Below are 21,079 nucleotides of genomic sequence, written 5' to 3' on the forward strand. Positions count from 1 at the left end.
AGACCCCTAAACAATTGGCCTCCTTCTGTGGGTGAGCCTCCAGTTCCCAAACTGGTAGTAAAAAATCTAGGTATGTGGCTCAACAGCTCACTCTCAATGTGCGAACAGGCAAATTGTTGGGCATCTGCTTTGGAATCCTGAAGACGCTCAGAAAGATGTTCTGGAGACACTCAGGAAACTGTTGTACAGTCCTTGATAGTCTCCTGTCTGGACTATGGGAACTCCCTATATCTGGGCTCTCCCAAGTGGTGTACAGACAAAATATCGACTCCAAAATATCGACTGGACATAATATCGAGTTTTAAATATAGACTGGACAAAATATCGACTGGACATAATATCGACTACAAAAATATCGTTTTTCAGGTAAGTGAAGTAATATCGACTGTATAAAATATAGATAGCGAAAATATCGAATTTTTAATAATATATAATATTTTATAGTGTATTTTTATGTAATAATATGTGTGAAAAGTGTGTCTTAATGTTATAAAATATTTTATTAAATGAATTTTGTTTTTATAATATTTGCGTAATGTAATTCTGTAGCGGGTTGTGGGTTTATAGGGGAATAGGGTGGGAAGTAATTTAATAATAATTAATTGATTAATATATGTTTGTTAATATTTTTAATTAATAAATAAATGATAATTAATTAATATTAATTAGTTAATTAATTAATATAATTTTGAACATATTTTGTATTAGCAATTAATTGGTAATTAATTAACTGTAATTAGTTAATTACATTAATTAGAGTACATTTTTTATTTTTATAATTTTGTGTTATTTTTAAGTAATTAATTTGGAAAAAATAATATTAATTATTAAAATAATTACAGCTAATGTGCTAATATATTTACATTGTTGTTATTGTTAATTAATAATTAATTGGTAATTAAATAATATTGATAAATTTTGGGTAAAGGAGCATTTTTAGGGTTCAGGGTCAGTTTTCAGTTTTAGGGTAAAGGGGTATTTTTGGGGTTCAGGGTCAGTTTTCAGTTTTTGGGTAAAGGGGCATTTTTAGGGTTCAGGGTCAGTTTTCAGTTTTAGGGTAAAGGGGTATTTTTAGGGTTCAGGGTCAGTTTTCAGTTCATGGGTAAAGGGGTATTTTTAGGGTTCAGGGTCAGTTTTCAGTTCATGGGTAAAGGGCTATTTTATGGGTTCAGGTTCAGTTTTCAGTTCTTGGGTAAAGGGGTATTTTTAGGGTTCAGGGTCAGTTTTCAGTTTTTGGGTAAAGGGGCATTTTTAGGGTTCACGGTCAGTTTTCAGTTTTTGGGTAAAGGGGTGTTTTTAGGGTTCAGGGTCAGTTTTGGGTTTTTGGGTAAAGGGGTATTTTTAGGGTTCAGGGTCAACAAATAAGATTGTAAAAAATTATTTTTATTATTTTCATTTATTATTTAATTATTATAATTTAATTTAAGTATTTTTAAGTATATTTTAGTAATTAAAATTTAATATTAATTTAATTTAACACTGTTTTTAATAAAGTCGATATTTTTTACATCTATATTATTGTTAACGATATTTTGTACTCAATATTTTTGTACTTACCTGTTTGTAGATACAAACTCGATATTTTGACTGTCGATATTTTGTCCACGATATTTTGGCAAGTCGATATTTTGTCCCTCGATATTATTTCAGTGATCCCTCCCAAGTATGTGATCAAGAGGCTCCAGACGGTGCAAAATGCGGCAGACAGGCTCCTGCTCAAACTCCATAGACAAGCTCCGGTTAGAGAATCCTTGAACCTACTTCATTGGCTTCCTTTATCATCAAGAATAAAATTTGAAGTCCTCTGTATTGCCCACAGAGCTTTAAACAACAAAGGCCCACCGAAACTCAGATAATTGATCTCATGCTACACCCCCTTGAGATCTTTAAACTCCTCCCACGCTCACCTCCTCACCACCACCAGAATAAAAAATCCAGATGGGGAGGTAGCTCTTTATCCCTCCTGGTTCCAAAACTGTGGGAAGCTCTTCCGCTGGTCCTCAGAGGGCAAAAACATGAACTAATATTAGGGAAAAAGCTGAAGACCTGGCTATTCCCATCTAGCCACTAATGGATCATTCTCTCACTTCAGTTCTTATTGTCAAAATTTTTTTTTTTTTAAAAAGAATCAGTTCTTATTGTCAGCACTTGGAAGCCTCCGGGTAGCCAGGCGCTTAATAAATAACATAAATAAATAAAGCTCTCTATACACGAAGGTGTCAAGGCGCTAGACATATAAGTAAGGAACCTCACGTTTTCTAAAGTGAGCATTTTAAAGCACCTATTTTTAATGAAACTGACTAAAACATGCTAGGTTTAGATACTGTTGAAATTGATAATATCATTAAAGAACTAGAGGTGTGATTCCAGGGTTTACATCAACATTTTATGTGCTCCATTGGGGCCAACCTATTTGGTGGTTTATCTCTTAACGTCCACCGTGTGGAAAGTAGTTGAAAATATGTTGTGCATATTGTATAATTGATATTTAATTCAAAAATAGAAGTGGAGCATTAATATTCAAGAATCTTTCTGGTAGATGCAATATCTTTTTTTCTTAAATCATCAAGGTTTTCCATTTGCAGCCACGTTGAAATTGATAACTCACAAATGTGTCCAGTACTTCAGTCATGGCCACTGTACATAGCATTCTTCATTTTGTTTATGTAGAAAACTTCACATCACTTCTAGACACAAAAATATATAGGCAACAAGAGCTGGTATGGCCACGTGAAAATGTGCCACAGCCAAAATATTTACCATCACAACTTATATGCAAGCTAAAATATTAAGCATCTTTTTTTCGATCACAGGATCAGCAATTACTATATATGTCCCTGAAATACCTGTGACACAGAACAATGCAATCAAAAGAACATAAAAGAACTGTGAAGTCATACTATTTGTTAGCATTTACCATATGCCAAAAAGTTAAATATGAATGCAATAATATTTAAAGATGTTTTGGAATTTCACTTCATATCGAGAGCAAGCACTATACTGTCTTTGCTTGTCTGGTAGTCACTGTATCACAGAATACCTGATCATAGGTCCCTCTGAACAGAACACATTGTTCATCTGTTATTACGTCATATAATAAGAGCCATAAAGGTCTGCAAGTTACTGGGATGTAAAATGCCTGAACAAGAGGTACTAGGCCACATCATGCTTACTCTCAGATATTAGGCCAGATGATGCCTGTTACTTGGCCATGCATCAAGTACTGATTCATTTATTTCTTGCCTTTCCCCTAATGGGCCACATGGTGTGTCCCAAGTTGAAACTAGGGATTATCCTACCTGTCTGTATTTTGCTACGGCATATAATAGGTGTTTATTAGTCATTATGCCACTGGGTGTCTGCAAATTAGTGGGTCATATTCTGGCTTTCATTGGTTGCTGGGTCACAGGATTGCTTTCAATCACTTACATGGCTAAGTAATGTCTGCCATATACGAGTGGTTCACAGGATTCCTGCCCAATGTTTATGGAACACTGGATGATTGGGCAAACATTGCTATGACACTATAGTAATGTCTTCTTCCTCTCTGCCTAAGTCTGTCTTCCCGCTGTCTCTGTTTCAACCCGCTCTGCCTTCCTCCTCAAACTCTTACTTACACTACATTATCACTCTCTTTCACACAAACACATCCATGGTCACTCCCTCTCACTGTAACTCTCTTCTTTGCTCTCCTTAATGCTCACTCTTTTCATATACTGTCCCTCCTTGTTACACTCATATTCTCTTGTTTTCTCATGCTCTTGCTATCTATTTCTTACACACTCCATAATAGTTTTTTCAGTTCTGTCTTTTACTCTCACTTACTGACTTGACACATTGACACTGTTGCTTATTGGGCCTATTGTATTGCAGCTTACAATAAACAATTTAAATGAGAGAGAGAAAACATGCACTAAATGGCGGAAGAAAGCTACTTTATGCAAGGGCATGGAAAAGTTCATAATTGTTCCCTATCTTGATGTGGGAAAAGCAGGTCCTTGCAGTTTCCTACCTCTGATATTCAGGACAAACCAAAACAAAATGAACCCAGAGACGAGGTGAGGGGTGGAGGAGGAGAGACAGACACATCAAGGAATGAACAGAATGAATACCAAATCTGCCTCCTGACATTAAGGTCTCTCACAATAAAATAAAAATCCCTAAAGCTGTGTTTAACAGCACATTTTTGTGTTGCAGCTTGTCATTCTGGCACAAACAGAGGCTACGCTCGGACAATTTTTTTATACACAGTCACCTGGCAGCACCTGGCCCAATTTCTGCGCACACACATGCACACGCACATACTCACACACACACAAACACACACAGAAATTACTGACGGGTGAGTGCTACAGATAAAGATGAGCCCAGTCCCCCAGCAGGAGAAAGAATGTGGTGGTAAAAGCTGAACCATGGTCCAGTCTCTGCATAGGCTCAACATCCTGTGATTCTCAGCAAATTCACTAATTCTGCTTATAACTGAATTGAATGTAAAAAACTCCAATACCTCTGGATGGAATTTTTGCTATATAAAACAATAAACAAACTGACACCTAGCCTATTAGTAAAAGTTTTACGCCAAATTGACTATGCATGCCTAACTCACTTTTAAGCTGACAGAAGGGAGAGTCACTTCACAGCTTTCAAAGAGTATTTTATTGCAGCCAGAGAATCAGAGGACATGCGTGCTGCTTCGGGCACAGTGTGCGGAGGGAAAACTCACTGTGTACACCCGCTTATGCACAGAGCTTAGAGGGAACTATGGCCCTGGGTATATGATATACCACTTTACTAGGAATTTATAAGTATAAAGTATTTGCCAATCAGATATAAGCCAATTTGACCTTGTTTCAAGGATTAAGAACAACCACTGGTTAGCAATGGTAAAGTGCACAAAGTCCTAAAGCTAACAACATTCATTTTATGAAAGAGAGGAGGGTAAAGGCAAAAGGATTAGGGAAACCACAAAATGCTGACTGGTCTAACAGGTATGCAGATGTTCCATCATACCTATTCTATTGCAAGATTTGATAAGAAAGACCAGACGTTTGCTCCACTTGCAGGTCTTCAATACTTAGATTTAGCTGCTCTCCCATCTTTCTAAAATCAAGAAATGAATAAACGCAAATTGGGCTTAGTTACACTCTTAAGGCATATGTTATCATATTTTTGGTTTCAGGTTTATAGCACCAAGCAATTGCACTCAATTCCCAAAGTATTTGAGCAAAAGATTCTCAGATGTGTAAAATAAAGAATTCAGAAGTGACTTCAATGGTACTTGTTATAAAGGAACGAAGACAAATCCAACCAGGTAAGAAGTAATGTGCTTTATTGCTGATGGAACAGAACGCAAACACGGACCCCTGGGTTGTCAGGAGGAAACTGACTGACCTGAGAATGTTCACTTCAAATGAAAACATGGAATCTGATAGGAATCAGCTTCCATGTCATGACATCAACATAATAGAACAGTACTCTGTCTACACATCACGCAAGTCATATGTTTTAATGGGCCCCTTTTTCAAATAGAATTATGTGGTACATTGACAAGCAAACGTCAATGGAATAAATGAGTAGACTATGCCCATTTGTCCTACTTTTCACTAAGCTGTAAAAAGAATGCAATCTTGTGCTTGCCCTATGTACCTGCAGTCTACACAATTTGCATTGCTGTTCTCACTTTAATTCACATGCAAATGTAGTATCTTTCTGTACCTTAAGAAAATAAATGCTATTTAATTGCAGTGAAAATTTTCGCTCTATTGATTTGTAGAATTATTCAATACCTAGACTAAAACATCTAGCCTTAATAAAAAAAAAATGAGGCTCCATATTGGTGATCAGAAAACTGCCTTTTGCAATACCACCAAACATTCAATTTCAAGTGACAATAAATATAGACCGGAATCAGTGCTACATTGTATTGAAAATGTCCAGCCTGACATTTAATTTAATGAATCAAGTTATTAAGTACTAATCAAACCCCAAGGGATCGAGTGGGACACATTCCTGTATCCTTCAAGAAAAAACAATAGACATTTACAAATAAACATACAATTTTCAGACAAAACAGGAAAAAGCTTTGAGCCAATGCAAATAGTCAAGGTGAGCTTTTTGGACAACAGCCTTGCACTAGTTTTTACAAAGCAGTTTAACGTGAAAGCTGATAAGGGAGTCAACGGTGTTTCGATCCATCCTAGATACTTGGACCATCATCAGGACAAGGGGATTGGAAGCCTGAGGTAGTGAGCTGCCTGGATAGGCGGCATAAGCATAGACGAGTGGTTTCCAGATATCGAGAGTAACTTTGTTATGATCGATCAAGGTGAAAATAACAAGATGACTGGGTACGTGAACTAATCGTCGGACTGGGCACCGCCATGCACTGATGGTCGGTAGGCATCCAATTTGATAGAAACGCTGGCTATGTGCCAATCACACTTCAAGCCGGCAGAGTCGCCGGGACCCCTGAGACTTTGCCTGCGATCGATCTACGCTACCGGCTAGACATTTTCAATACAATATAGCAATACAATATAGCACTGATTCCGGTCTATATTTATCGTCACTTGAAATTGAATGTTTGAAGGACCAATTATTTTTTATAACTAATTGATACCCAAGGTCCTTCCTACCATGCAGGCTCCCTTGTTCACATTTAAACATTTTGCAATACCACAGCTGCTTTTTTTCCGAAGTTGGGACCTTCAATCCCTTGTAGGGTCAGGCAGGGAGTGCATATGTTGTTATCAGATTTTCAGAACATCCTGCTTTGCATAATAAAGTCAAGTCGGTTTTGTGAACTGTGCATGCTGATAATTGTAGGCCCTCAAGTTCCTACCCAAGTGCGTCACGAGAGAGACATCGGCGTGTACAGGCCATAGAGGTCCCCTGCATGTTAGCACTTAGATTTTTTATCCCTATGTTATTGAATTAATGTAATGAATAAAGAAATGTAAAGGTTTGTTGGGCCCTAGAGTAGTCTTCCCCCAAATTTTTTGCCATAACCTCTCCTATTATAGCTAATCTCATATTTGATGCCCTCAGGACTCTGCACATTGCCATTGCTAATCATTACAAAACCATCACCTCTAACCATGATAGAATTAGCTTCCACCCAAGTGGTATATTTAATTTACTTGTAAGTCCCTAGTGAAGTGGTACTACATGTACCCAGGGCCTGTAAATTAAATGCTAATAGTGGGCTTGTAGTACTTATTGTGCCACCCACATAAGTAGCCCCGCAAACATGACTCAGACCTGCCGTTGCAGCTTGTGTGTGCAGTTTTAAACTGCCACTTTGACCTGGCAAAAAAAATCTTTGCCAGGCCCACACTTTCCCATTTTATACATATGTCACCCCTAGGCTAGGCCCTGAGTATTCCAAAGAGCAGGGTACATTGTATTTAAAACGTCAGACATGTACTTTAAAGTTTTACATGTCCTGGTAGTAAAAAACTCCTAAATCAGTTTTTTACTACTACAAGGCCTACCTAATCCATAGGATAACATAGGCTTACCTTAATACATTTAATACGTGATAACTTTCAATTGGCAGTAGGTTGACAGAGCAAGTTTGGTGTATACAGATTTGTAATTAAAAGCCTTTTTTGAATGGTAAAGTCAGTATTTTAGTCACAATTCTGGAAATGACACTTTTAGATAGTTGGTATTTTCTTGTTCGAAACCATTTGGTGTGTGCTTTCTGCATCCTGAGTCACATGACTGGAAATAGTTGGCAGTTGATCTTTGTGTTTTGCTCCCAGACAGTGAGGCAAAAAGAAGCTATGTGTTGGCAGGATGGACTATTCTGAGTTAAAGAGGGGGAGAAGATGTCACCTACCACACTTGCACATCACAAAGGCCCTGCCTCAGCAGTGTCGCAAAGGGGTTTGACATTGTTCTATTGCAAAGGCAGACACTCTGGTACCAGGGCAGAGAGGCAGTAAATTCAAGCACCTCTAGGAGGGGATGTGATCCTCTAGAAGGTTCACCTGCTTCAAAGTGGGCAATAGGTATAAATATTGGACCACAGCCCCCAACTCTTTAGTATATGTTTGGACCTGCGGAAGACTCAGAATAAGGGCTGCACTGCTGCTCTACTGCAAGAAGGACTTCCACTCTTCTGCCTTGCTGTGCTGCCCTGTCACCCTCTTGCTTAAGTGATAAGGACTGGTCTTGTATCTTGATTACATGACCACCAGAGTGACTCCAAGGGCTATTTGGCTGGTCTCCTCATTAGAAGCCTCAGGGACAGAACAAGCTTCCTCCATCATCAACCCAGCACCTGGACTCTGCCAGCTGTGAGACGTACTTTCCCAAGTGGTGCCTCCTCAGTACTGGATCCTTGGAAGTGGGCCTCAAAGTGCTCTGCCTGCCCATCTGTGGTACCAGCAGAACAGACGTATTGGAGCTACTGCGCGACACATTACCTCACCAAAACTCTGCATTGGAGCCACTGCACAACACATCACCTCTCCAAATTCCGCCTCAGGACCTCTACGTGACCTAGCTTCAGCGAAGTCCTTCGCATCATAAGCCCTCATCGACACCATCCTTGATGTCGATGCAGGACTCTGCATCGCAAGCCTAAGCTTATTTGCACTAGCCAGTGTGCAACACATCTTGATGTAGGACTTGGCATTGCAGGCCCTTCCTCACAGATTCCTGGACGACGAGGTAGGACGTCACATCACAGCTGCGCAGTTTCTAAGAATCGCAGCTGCATGATTCATCCTCGACATGGAACTCTGCATCTTTCTGCAACCAGAATTTAAGGTACTTTTGTTCAGGTGCCCTAGCTGGGTCCCAGTAGCTGGCCCATTCTCCAACGGGGTCGGCCTGAACCTGTGAACCACAACTTGTGCTTTGTGATTTTTGGTAATATTTTTAATCCAGTTGGATTTTTGTGGTTTTGGTTTTACATTATTTATTACATTTTACTCTGTTTTTCTACATTGGTTTGGGATTTTTCTTGTGCTGTTTTCACTACTTTACAGTTTGACATGCTGCATAAATAATTTACACATTACCTCTAAAATAAGCCGGACTGTTTCTATGCCAAGCTACCAGAGGATTAAACACAGGCTGATTTGGGATTATGGCTTCTGCTTGAGTGAGGGCTCACCACCATCAACCAGTAAACCAATTTCTTACAAGAGGTACTCCACTAATCATACAAGCGAGGCTTTTCTGTTTTCTATTTATTTTTTGTTGTCCCCTGTGGCTGTCCTGCATTAGGTTAGTAATGTTACAATAGAATGGGAAGTGCACCAGCTGGAGATTACACTTCATAGCTTTGTGACTGAGGAAGGCACCTGAATGTGTGGCCACCACACCACTTAACACTCCATGCATTCAAATCTAATTTGGAAAAATGCATGTTAATTTGTGCTTGTGCAAATTCTCTTTCCACACATCTCCCCAAGTAAAGATTGAGAGAAGTGTTTTCAGAAACATGCATGACTTCTTCAAATTATTTCTATTAGTTGAGAGAGACCCCAGTTACAAAATAAATCATTCACAAACTTACATGTGTGGCTTTAAAGAAAATTTCTAACTGATTTGAAAATCTCACATAATTTTAGAATTATTGTTAGAGTTGGCATCTTTTGCAAGGTTTTCCCTGACTTTTTGCCTCTTCTTCCTGTGTTTTACATGCTGTGCTGGATTTTGTTTTTTCTGGCTTAGATGCTTTGGACACTTTGCCACTGCTGATCAGTGTCAACGTGCAAGTGCTCCCTGTGTAAATTGTTATCACACTTGATTCTTCCTGATAGGCATATTTGATTTACTGGTAAGTCCATAGTAAAGTGCACTGAAGTGTACCAGGGCCTGTAAATCAAATGCTACTAGTGGGCCTGCAGCTCTGATTGTGCCACCCACCTACGTAGCCCTGAAAAGGTATCTCAGACCTGCCACTGCAGTGTATGTGCGTAGATATCGCCTCCCACTAAGCTACCAGAACTCCACTCCTCACACTCGGACGCTTAGAGAAGCCTATATATTTTTTTTTTATCCTGATAAACAGGAAATTCCCCACATCAGAAGTTTTTTTTCCCGAAATTTAAAGTATCAATGATTAATATATAAGGCCTAAACACACCAGCGTTCCAAGATGCGAGTGAGGTTGCAATTTAACAGCTAATCAGATTTATATCGAATTTAAATGAAACGCCCCTGTCATTGCTGCCGGATTTGGGAACTTTACGGCACAAAGAATTTATCATTCCGCCTATGAGCCTGAGGCTCACATGTTTAACGGAATCATCAGTGACTATACCAGGCAAATATAACTTTTATAATACAAAGTTCTGCACTAAAACCATTTTATTTTTGATCAATTGAAGGCATTGATCCGAGTGATTGTTCAAATTAACTGTGGCTACTCCAGAAGAAGGCGCTGGTAGCCGAAACGCGCGTCGAGAAGCAATTTGGTGCCACTTTTTAAATTTGTATTTTATTTTTGCATTGTTGATATTGTATGTATTGTTAATTTATTTAGTTTTCATTTGTTTGAAAACGTGTGTACCGTTATGCATTTTTTTGAAGTTTTAGTCTAGGTAACTATAATGTCTTGTTTGTTTTTAATGCGAAGATTAATAAATGTCAGAAACTGATTCCTGTGTAGTCCAACCTCTCTATTAGTTTTTAGGTTTGACAAGCTGCAACACCTTAGTTCCTAGGTTGTTTTATTTCATTCATTTTTTTCCCTGACCTAGGACTGGTTTCATTCATTCCTTCAGGGGGTCCTTGATACCTAATCATACGTAGTTTCAAACTGCCATGTCAACCTTCTCTTACATGTAAGACACCCCGATGGTAGGCCCAAGGCACCCCCGGGACAGGGTGCAGTATATGCAGTGTATGTGAAAGGTAGGACATATACTGGTGTGTGTGACATGTCATCAAGTGAAATACTGCCAATATGGTTTTTCACTATTGAAAGGCTATACACCCCATAGGATAGAATGAGACATACTTTGTAACATCTTACAAGTATAACTTCCCATTGGGACAATATGGAGGAATAAAGTTTAGGTCTCTGAACTCAGAATTTAATAAGAAATCTTTTAGTAAAGATGGTTTTTGAATTGTATGTTTGAAAATGCCACTTTTAGAAAGTAGGCATTTTCCTGTTTAATATTGTTAAGCAGAGGCACGATTCTGTGTGCCTGTGCCTGTTTGTGGATTGACTGTCTGGTTTTTGAGTGACAGGGACTGGGGATGTGCATTGACTGTAGACGGCCTCTGGAGGGGTTGAGGTGTGCCTGCCCCTTCCTGGATGACTTGGAGCTGAGCTGAATGGGGCTTGGCTGCATTTAGAGTAGTGGGAGGAGATTTCCTTGCACATGAATAGGGCCTGTCTCCCTTGCACAATGCTGTCTCCAGCCCCTGTGGTCATACTGCACCAGTGAGGACAGAACTGGTTTGGACTGGGCTCAGGGACCCTTACATAAAGAGAACAAAGACAAAATGGGGTATAAGTAGTAGAACTTAAACCCCAGATCTTAAGATCACTTCTGCACTCAAGGGAAACCTTTGCCAGGAGAAGATGTGAAGAGCTGTGAGGAGGAGTACTGCCCCTTTGCTGTGTGCTGTTTACGGTTACCCTGCAGTTGCTGTTTCTGCCAAGGAGAGGACAAAGACTGGAATTTTGCTTTGAAACTACTTGAAGAAGATCTCCAAGGGCCTGTGTCTGCTGGCCTCATGTTCTGAAGTTTCATGGGCACAAAGACTTCACCCCCAGCTCCCATGAACTCTGCTGCTGAGAGTTCTGCCCTGCTAGGAGGTGCCTGCTCCTGTTCTGGGACTCTGGAGTTTGTTTCTGCTGTGGGGAGCTGAAAGAAATCTAAAGACCTGAAGAAATCAATGTATGGCTCTTCTTGTGGCTTTTTTTCTAATGCAGCACCGCTGTGCAAGAAGAATCTCCAAGCATTGCCACGCTGCTGCCGAACCGACGCAGTGCCTGTCGCCGCTGTAAAAATCGATGCATTGAGGGATCCTTCTGAAGGAACTGATGCAGCACCACTCGACGCCGTCGCATTAATCGCCGCCGCAGCCCGGATTTCCACGCATCCTACTGTGCAGCAAGTTTTCCCGACGCATCATCCGCGGACCAGAATCGTCTTGGAGTCAACGCATCACTTCCTCCTACAGACTGGATTACATGTATCACTTGTCCTGCGTGCAGCAAAACTGTTGCATCTCCTCACCATGGTCTCAGAAACTGATGGATCTCTTTGTTTCCCGTCGCTTGCCATCTCTGCAGCTGGCCTTGTGAATTTTGACGCATCTACAGGTACTTTGTGAGAAATCACGCATACATAGTTTTCCATGGACCCAGTTGTGACAAACCATTGAAAAGGTGTATTCTTATGACTTGTATGTTGGATTTTTGTTGTTTTGGTCTTGTTGAGTTAAGATAAAGATACTTTATTTTTCTAAAATTGGTGTGGTGTCAATTTGTGGTGTTATCACTGTGTTACTGTGTGTTCTGAGTACAAATACTTTACACATTGCCTTTGGGATAAGTCTGTCTGCTCGTGCCAAGCTACCCAAAGAGTGAGTATGGGTTTTCTAGAATGTGTATCTCCCTTACCCGGACCAGAGGAAAGGGTCTCTATTTGGACAAAGGTACCTACTTCTCCTAACTACAGACCGCCATTTCTAACAATTATCCAAAGAAATGTAAGACATTTCTAGGTTTTTTTAGGTACTCAAATACAATTGTAAAAGGCATGCAGTTCTGCATTTTTAAAACAAGAGTATTCTGCATTTGGAATTTTTACTCTATTTTTTTATTTTGAGTCCAGGAATACTTTCTTCTGAACCTCAATTAATTCTAGGAGTGCCTGCTCCCCCTTTCCGGTCCGTAAATTTACTTATGTTTTTAGAGAAATATATAAGGATGCATAAATCACCTGGAAAGTGTTGCTCAGCGTCCATAACATTGTGATATCTGGATGGTGATTTTTCGCAGCTGTTACCTGCAGCAACAATTCCTCTATTCAGCTTGAATGTGCAAATGTGGGAATTTCACAACTCTGCCAGAAATCACCTATTTACAAAGACAATTTGAATGGGTGAAAGTCCACCAATCCTAAATGAATCATTCAAGAATGTGACATCAAATGCATATTTTGATTTTACTTTCCTCACACAGATGAAATCAGGAGCCTTTTAGAAATATGCCACTAGTGCATTCTATCCTATGAACACGTTTTTGCAATTACCAGTCTCAAACTATTCCTGCTCTGAAACATTTTCTCAACTCAATCGCTTTAAAATAAATATTTATTAGAGACAGCTTGTGCAGATTAGTTTGATAGGAGTGACCTCTCTTCACTTTCTATTCAGTGTCATACAAACTATATTTTTTTCTAGTGTTCATTTGCAGTTATCCCTTGAAGTGATCGCGGTTTGTTGCCTGCTATGTAGATTTAGACCTTTCTCACAAACCTATAATTTTTTAACATTCACCTCTTAATAACTACACAAATACATCAGAGTTGATAGCAATTGCTAGTAGAAGATCTCCCACGATAAAACAAAAAAACATACAAGTATAAGTTGTTGGATCACAAATGAAGCCGACCTTTTTCGACATGTAGGCATCTTGATTGCTTTAGATCAACAATTGCTTGCCGAGATATTATTCAATATGGGACTTGAGACCCACATCTCAGTTCAGTCCCTTGAGAAATGTTTGAATCATCAAAAAATTATTCTGACAATTACTACGTCGGATGTAACGAGTTGTTTCACAGAATAATTGGACGATTGTCAACAAGTAATTACAGAGACATAAAGCTTAGGATATCACCATTCACCGCTTCTTGCCAAGTATGGAAGGGCAAACTAGTAAATCAGAATTGCATTTCAATTGGAGAAATGTGGACTTAACATTTAAGTCATCCCAAAACAGAAGAATAAACAGTTTGCATAATTTACTGTCATTTTTAGCGAGCAGCTCTTGCAGCAAACTCATCTTTAGAAAGCCCTCCTTTTGTTTTTTTCCCCAATTGTCCATTTTACTGTAATATGGCGCCTTTTGCAAAACATATTGCTTAACTGCCTAATTTGCAAATGCATTTCTTCATAGCTGTACAGAATGGTGCCTTGTGTAAAGTGAACACATTTGTTTGAAGAAGAGAAAATAAATCTCCAATATCTTTAGCAATTTACACTATGCTTTTCACACATGAAGGGGGAGATTTACAAACATTTTGCACTGGGTTAGCGTCACTAAAGTGACGCTAACCAGCATAAAATGTTTTTTTTTCTTTGCTATTTACTTTTTTGTGCAAAATGTACATATTTTGCACTGGAAAGCACCCTCAAAGTAGCGCAAAGCAGAGTGAAGCACTGCTTTGCGTTACTGAGCGCCGAGACGGCGTTACATGGGTGGAACATGGGCATTCCCATGCAACCACCCATGTCTTTTGATGCAAAACCATATTTTCAAAGATTTGTAGACAAGGTTTTGCGCCAAAAGTTAATGCCCCTTCAAAGGAAGCGCTAACAGGAGAAATGCTTTCATTTCTCCATGCTTTCCCGACTTTGCATGCGTGCTGCTCTCTGCAGCCTGCATACTAAGTGGGAAAAGCTTTCCATTATGTCTAGACATAGTATTTTGTACAAGATGGGTGCCCTTCCTGTACAAAACCTATGCTATGTGTATGAATGGTGCACGGCTGCTAAAATCAGCGGCGGCACAAGGGAAAGGGGAGGAGAGAGCCATATCTCTGAGATATGGTGCTCTCTTGTTCCCTCCCTGTCACACAACACAGCGGCACTGCATTGCATGACTTTTTTGTATATCTCCCCCAATGTCTCTAAGGAATAAGGGGCATATTACCAAGGAGGCAATATGAAATTATCGCCGCTTTTGCGGCCGTTTTTGGTCGAAAAGCGGTGATAATTTCATCACCTTATCAGTAAAGTCACGCTATCGTTTGTTTTGCTGATTTAGCGAGCCTTTCAACAACACCCAGCTTTGCATCTCTAATGAGATGCAAAGTGGGCGTCCGAGAGAAAAATAATAGGAGAAATGTCACTAAGCGACATTTCACCTATTATCAAGCTGCACGCTAACAAGCAGAGCGTTAGGAAAAGTAGCGCTAACCACAGTTAACGCTACTTTCCTAATGCCTGCTTGTGACCTGCATTCGCCATTTAATCCAAGTGGAGGTGGATTACATGGCTAAGATTACCCTGCCCTATCAACAAGGTGATTGTAATTTTCAATGGAATATCGCTGGAAAACCATTGAAAATGGCAATAATCCCCGCTATCGCTGGGATTTTTATCTCCACGGCGTTAAGCGTTGTTAATACAACGCTAAAATGGATATTATCAACAGCGATAGCCGGCGATAGATTTTCTCACGCTAACAGCGGTCAGCGATAATTATCGCTGCCGCATGTTAATATGCTCCTCAATTCTGCTGCAGAACTGTACACCTCTCTTGAATTCCTGGATCATGCTCCTCTGTACATTTTCCCCAGCCTGATTATAATAATTAGTCCCTAACATCAATGTCAATATCTTATAAAATTTTAAAAGAAAAACTACGTATGACTGAAAATTATCAAGTAGCATTGTACCCGTGGCAAGATCTAGGACTCATAATAAAAAAGGTAATACATATATCTGTCTACAGTGGCTTTAAACATATTGGTACCTAGTATGCTATTGTCAGAAGATATTAATGTTGTTTGATCATTATTTATTTAATAAGTGACCTTAAGTAATCCAACCATGAATTTATTTAGTGTTCAGGCCTGACAAGCCAAAAATGGCAAATCTGTGTAAAGCTCCCTATCAGCTGTTCAAATGAATGTTTTTGAGTAAACTATTTCCATAAGATGTGACTTAGACATTGGATCCCAGGAAAAATGTGAAATGGGGTGACTGAATCTGGAAGTCATTGATTTTAGCAATAAACATGTCTGCTGTAAAAAAGGGACGTTAATGGCCTAATTTGTGTGGAGGATACTCCATCAGGGAACAAAGTAAAATACTCTATCACCCTGACTAATACCTATCCTCCACAATTAGAGGTGTCTGCTGGCCCTGTTAATATCTCATAACTTTGGCAGGAACCACCATCATGGTGGTTCCTCTCAAGGTGTTAAACATTTGATGGACAGCTCCGTCAAGCATGACGGATTCCTGTCAAACTTTTAACTTACATTTCTTTTTTCAAAATCAAAATCCAAAAGCGGAATATTGTTTTGAAAAAACAAAAAATAATTATCCTCATATCCTCATACCATGGGAGTTCTCTCCCATGGAGTGTGGTCACTTAAATGTTTTCACTCACCCTAGCCGCTAGGGTTTTCATGGTAGTAAGTGAGAGTGTATACTGGGCCTTTGCCTGCCCACACTAATTTGGGCAGGCAGTCAAATTGCCAAAATTCCACCTGTCCCAATTGATGAAGTATGTTAGCTACAGAGTCAACACAGGGTCCAATGCTGACAAACATAATGTCGGCCCACTTGTAAATCAGTTGGGTCTATCAAGGTTTTGACAGAGATGGTTCTCTGTCGCAGTTGCAATGGTATTTCCTCTCCGCCAGTCTCTATATCAGGCTCTAGGTCTCACAATTTCCAACTCATGGGAGTTAACTTGACATGCTACATTGATGCCTTTCAGTTATGGCCTGCATGTTTCCAATGGGTTATTAAAAATAAATCGTGATGCGGCTTAACATTGTGCCCTTTGATGTAATGGAAATTGGCATGGTAACATTTGTGATATCTCTCCAAGTCATTAAAAATGCACCCATTTCCAGAGCTAACCAAAACATTATAGGCCCACATGCATCATTGTTACATTTTGCACTTCCTAATTTGTGAAAAATAAGGAATCGCAAATTAAGAAGTGCAAAATGCTATGCATCATTGTTTTCGGTATTCATTTGGGATTCGGTAAAAATCGCAATTTTTACCGAATCCCAAATGAATACCGAATTCTTAAGTGCATTTTTCGCAATTCCTATTGATTCCTATGGGCCAAAAGGCCCATAGGAGTCAATGGGAAGGCATCAGCAAATTGCGAGTGGCACTTTGAAAATTTCATGGGTGCAGGGGGGGTCCAAAGGACCCCCCCATGCACCCCTGAAATGTATTTTTCGCATCATGTTTCACACACACATGTCCTAAGGACATGTGTGTGTGAAACATGAATGTAGGAAAAAAAACATTTGCAGCATTTTAAACACTTTTTCCAAATTTACCGAGTGGTTCAACCACTCTGTAAATTTGGCACCCTAATTGCGACTTTGCACTTGTGAAAGTAATGATGCATTGCTTTTAAGAAATCGCACATCTGCGACTTCTTAAAAGCACCCGCAATTTTAGAACTCGCAACAATGTTACAAATTCTAAAATTGCTTCATGCATCCCAAAAAGCACTTTTGCATTCGCAAACGGCCGATTTTAAGTAATCGCACTGTTTGCGACTACAAAAATGCTTGATGCATGTGGGCCTATGTTGCACTTCCTTCTGAATGGAAACCTCTGCAAATTTTGACTAAAATTACTTGTCTGTGATAAATGGAAACAGACGACTTCTTTTATATGCAACTATTATATTTAATCAGTAAACTCTCTACAAAAGAGTAGCTTACATCTTTGTTTCTATTTGAAAATCTGTACATTTTGCTATGTGTAGGATAACTCTATAACAATATGTGTTTATTTTTTTTTGGTCAACAGGAAAATTTGCCATTGATAATACTACAGGAGTGATTTATATAAAAAATCATCTAGACTACGAAACAACAGCAAGTTATGTACTGAGGATCCAAGCAGATTCAATGCAAATCGCCAGGTTCAATTTACGAGCTGCGTCGAAAAGTAAGTGTATTAATTTATGTACACAAGGAAAGGCATCTCAGATCTTAACATCATGTATTGCAACAAAATCTAGATTTTATTATTTTCTTACATCACTCAGTATGGAATTTTGTGCTACTTTCAAATATTAAACTTGCAAGTTAAGATCGTTGACAAAAAAAGAGACAATTTGGCAATGACAGTAAGCCTGGTTTTTGGTTCATGTTACATCCAGTAAAGGCTACTTTTGCTGAAATGATTATTGAAGGAGAAATATCTTGTAATATTGTTATTTAGCTGAACACTATATTTGATTTTTAACATAATTTTACACAACACTACCTTACATAAAGCCGCGGTCGGTAGGGGAGTACCTGAAAATTCCACGAGGGCCTGCAGAGTTCTGCCAATGGGCAGAATTAGTCACATTGTGCTGCTCACACTGATTTGTAGCCCCAGGAGCTCTGGGTGCTGCTTCTTGAGTTAATTTTGCTGCCGCTTGAGTAGAGCAACAGTTTTCTGACCGCAAATGGTCACGGCAGCACACATTGTGGAAATTTTGCAAGATAACCTAGATGCAACCAAAAGTCACTCTAGGGGAGGTAAATCTCACTCATGTTCACCAACTTACTTTTGGGGAGCCAGGTGTGAGAAAAAACTCTCCCATGGCCCATTTCACAGAATTTGGCAGGAACTCCATGTTGCATATGTATCGCGGAGTGGCCAAAACTCCACCAACTCTGCCGTTGGAGTAGAATCTATCACCCACCCTAGTGTGTGTGTATGCCTGTGTGTAGACTAATCTATGTTTTATCAAATTGTGTCTAAAGACATGCTCTGTTCATGCTTATTGGTTGCCCTTGGTAACCTAGCTCTCCTATCCACTATGGCAAGAGGCATCTTGTAGCTAATCTGAATAAATAATTTCACTAAGGAACTCCTTATCAAACTGACTTCAGTTGTCTGGTAGTTAGACAATAGTCCGACTACACCAAATACACATTGCATGTTGCCCGCATACACAGTTAGTGATTTCGTTTTTTTTGGTACCAAAGAGCCTATCTTGCAAACCTTTGATGTCTTGCAGAAGAAAAATATGTAATAATGTATGCTTAATCATAGAATGATACAGCAATAAAACTGAGTAGCAAATGATCATACGCCCAGGAGATATTTATGTTATACAGAATTAATATTCTTGCTAAATTTAGTAATTTCATGTTACTCTTGTTATGTTAAATTACCTGGAATGACTCTGTTATGCAATATCATGTATTTACACATTGCTTGAGGTAAAAATATAATCACAATTACATGGAAACAACACAATCAACAGAATGCAAGTTGCTATGTTTGTGCTGTATGCACTTTTTTATCAGAAGTAAAAGCATCTTTGTGTCAAAAACTGGGGAAGAGGACTAATTTCACTCTAGAACATAGTGCCAAAGGCCTGTATTGCATTTTGCATAATTATGCATAATTTTGCATACTTTTTCTGAATGTTTGTATGATTATGCAAATTAAAATTAAGCAAATTTCACACACAAACCTAAATGATAGGTCCTTTGTTAAATTTTCCCTGGTGTCCTTTAATATCAACAAAATGAATTAACATTTAGTCAATGACAATGCATCCTAAAGGAAGTTTCTTCTTTTTATAAAATATGTAAATTATGCTATATCTGCAATGCCTCAAACAGAAAGCTCAGGTGCAGATATTTGTGCTCAGAGGGCCAGATGTATGAACCTATTTTGCATGCGCAAACGAGTTTGTGACCTGTTTTTGCATGCAAAATCCAAAAGGCCATGTACAATTCCTATTTAGCGAGTCACAATTGTTTGCTATTAGTAAGTGGCATTCCAAGGGCATCCCTTCCTAATAGCGAGTCAGAGGCCTATATAGGAATTTTTTGCACCTGCAATTGCGGTGGAAAAACACTCGCAATTTACCGCCCTCTTCTAGAGGGTGGTAAAGTACTCACAAATGGGGAGGGGTCTCCAGGTCCCTAGGGACCATCCAGACCGTTAGACCTGAATACCGTTTTTCTTTAAGGAAAACGAGCTGCATTTTTCAAAAAAAACTGCTTTATTTAAAATCAGTCCCAGACATGGTGGTCTGCTGAGTCCAGCAGGCCACCATACCTGGGAGGGCCAGCCATTTCCAAGTGGGGCACAAAGTGTGAGTGCCTCATGAATATTGATGAGGCATGCAATTTGTGACACCATTGGGAATCGCAAACAGTGTCTCTAACACTGTTGTACATGGCAATTAGTGGCTCATAAATTGCAACTCGCAATTGAGAGCAATTTGTGAGTTGCTAAATGCCATGGTCGTACTTCTGGCCAAAGTATAGAAAACCAGCAACACTAAGATGTGTATGACAGAAAGATGTTTATTTCTCTATTTTTTAGTTGGTTATCAAAAATTACAGTAAAATGCCACTCTATAGCACTACACTCTACAACACACTGCTGCACTCTGTGACTTTCTATGACACTCTACTTGATGACACTCAACTCCACCATATTTCATTTCATGACATTCCAGTCAATGATACACCACTGTACAACATTCAGTTAAATTGATTGACATGCCACTACACTGTACAATATACTGCTCCACTCTATGATACTCCACTCCTTGATATGACACATCACTCTACCACTTCTATGCCACTTCACTCTAGTCCACTCTACAATGTTCCACTCTGTGACACTAGACTCTAAGACACTCTCCTTCACCACTGTACTGTATCACACTGCACTTTACAACACTCCAATCAGTGAAACACCACACTGTGATTTGAAACACATCTCTATTAAAAAATTAAAATCATTAACATTCAATAAAAAAAGCAAAGGTTAAGAATAATTTATAGTTAAAAATACTGTATGTATTCTTTCAATACAAACCCAACTTAAAATACACAAATATTAAAAATTGTGAAGTGATAACCTCAATTAATAATGTACGCACAACCTTCAAATTACTTTGTCACACACCTCCAAACATAGACTTGTCAACTCACTCATCGCACTACATTAACTTTATCTCATTCTTTTTTTATGCATTGTTGATACACTTGCATACTACACCACGTATAGCCTGTGAATTTATAGCATATATAACAACACTTATAAAAAAACAACAGTTTCTTATAGGGCATTATTTGCCGAACACAGTGAATGGTACAGTGGTGAGCTACAGTTAGTGCTGTATGCTTAGCAAGCTTAA

The 21,079-nt window shown here is 39.1% G+C and overlaps 1 protein-coding gene across 1 annotated transcript in view; it reads left to right on the forward strand.

Moving 5' to 3' along the window:
• The window catches only part of PCDH15 (protocadherin related 15), a 2,701,201-nt gene that overhangs the window by 2,237,357 nt on the left and 442,765 nt on the right, over positions 1–21,079 (forward strand). Inside the window, exon 25 of the mRNA XM_086921939.1 lies at positions 17,725–17,865. Coding sequence (XP_086778065.1) covers positions 17,725–17,865 — 141 coding nt within the window. The remainder of the gene's footprint in view (positions 1–17,724; positions 17,866–21,079) is intronic.

Source organism: Lissotriton vulgaris, chromosome 5 (genome assembly GCF_964263255.1).
Source record: "Lissotriton vulgaris chromosome 5, aLisVul1.2, whole genome shotgun sequence".
NCBI lineage: Eukaryota > Metazoa > Chordata > Amphibia > Caudata > Salamandridae > Lissotriton > Lissotriton vulgaris.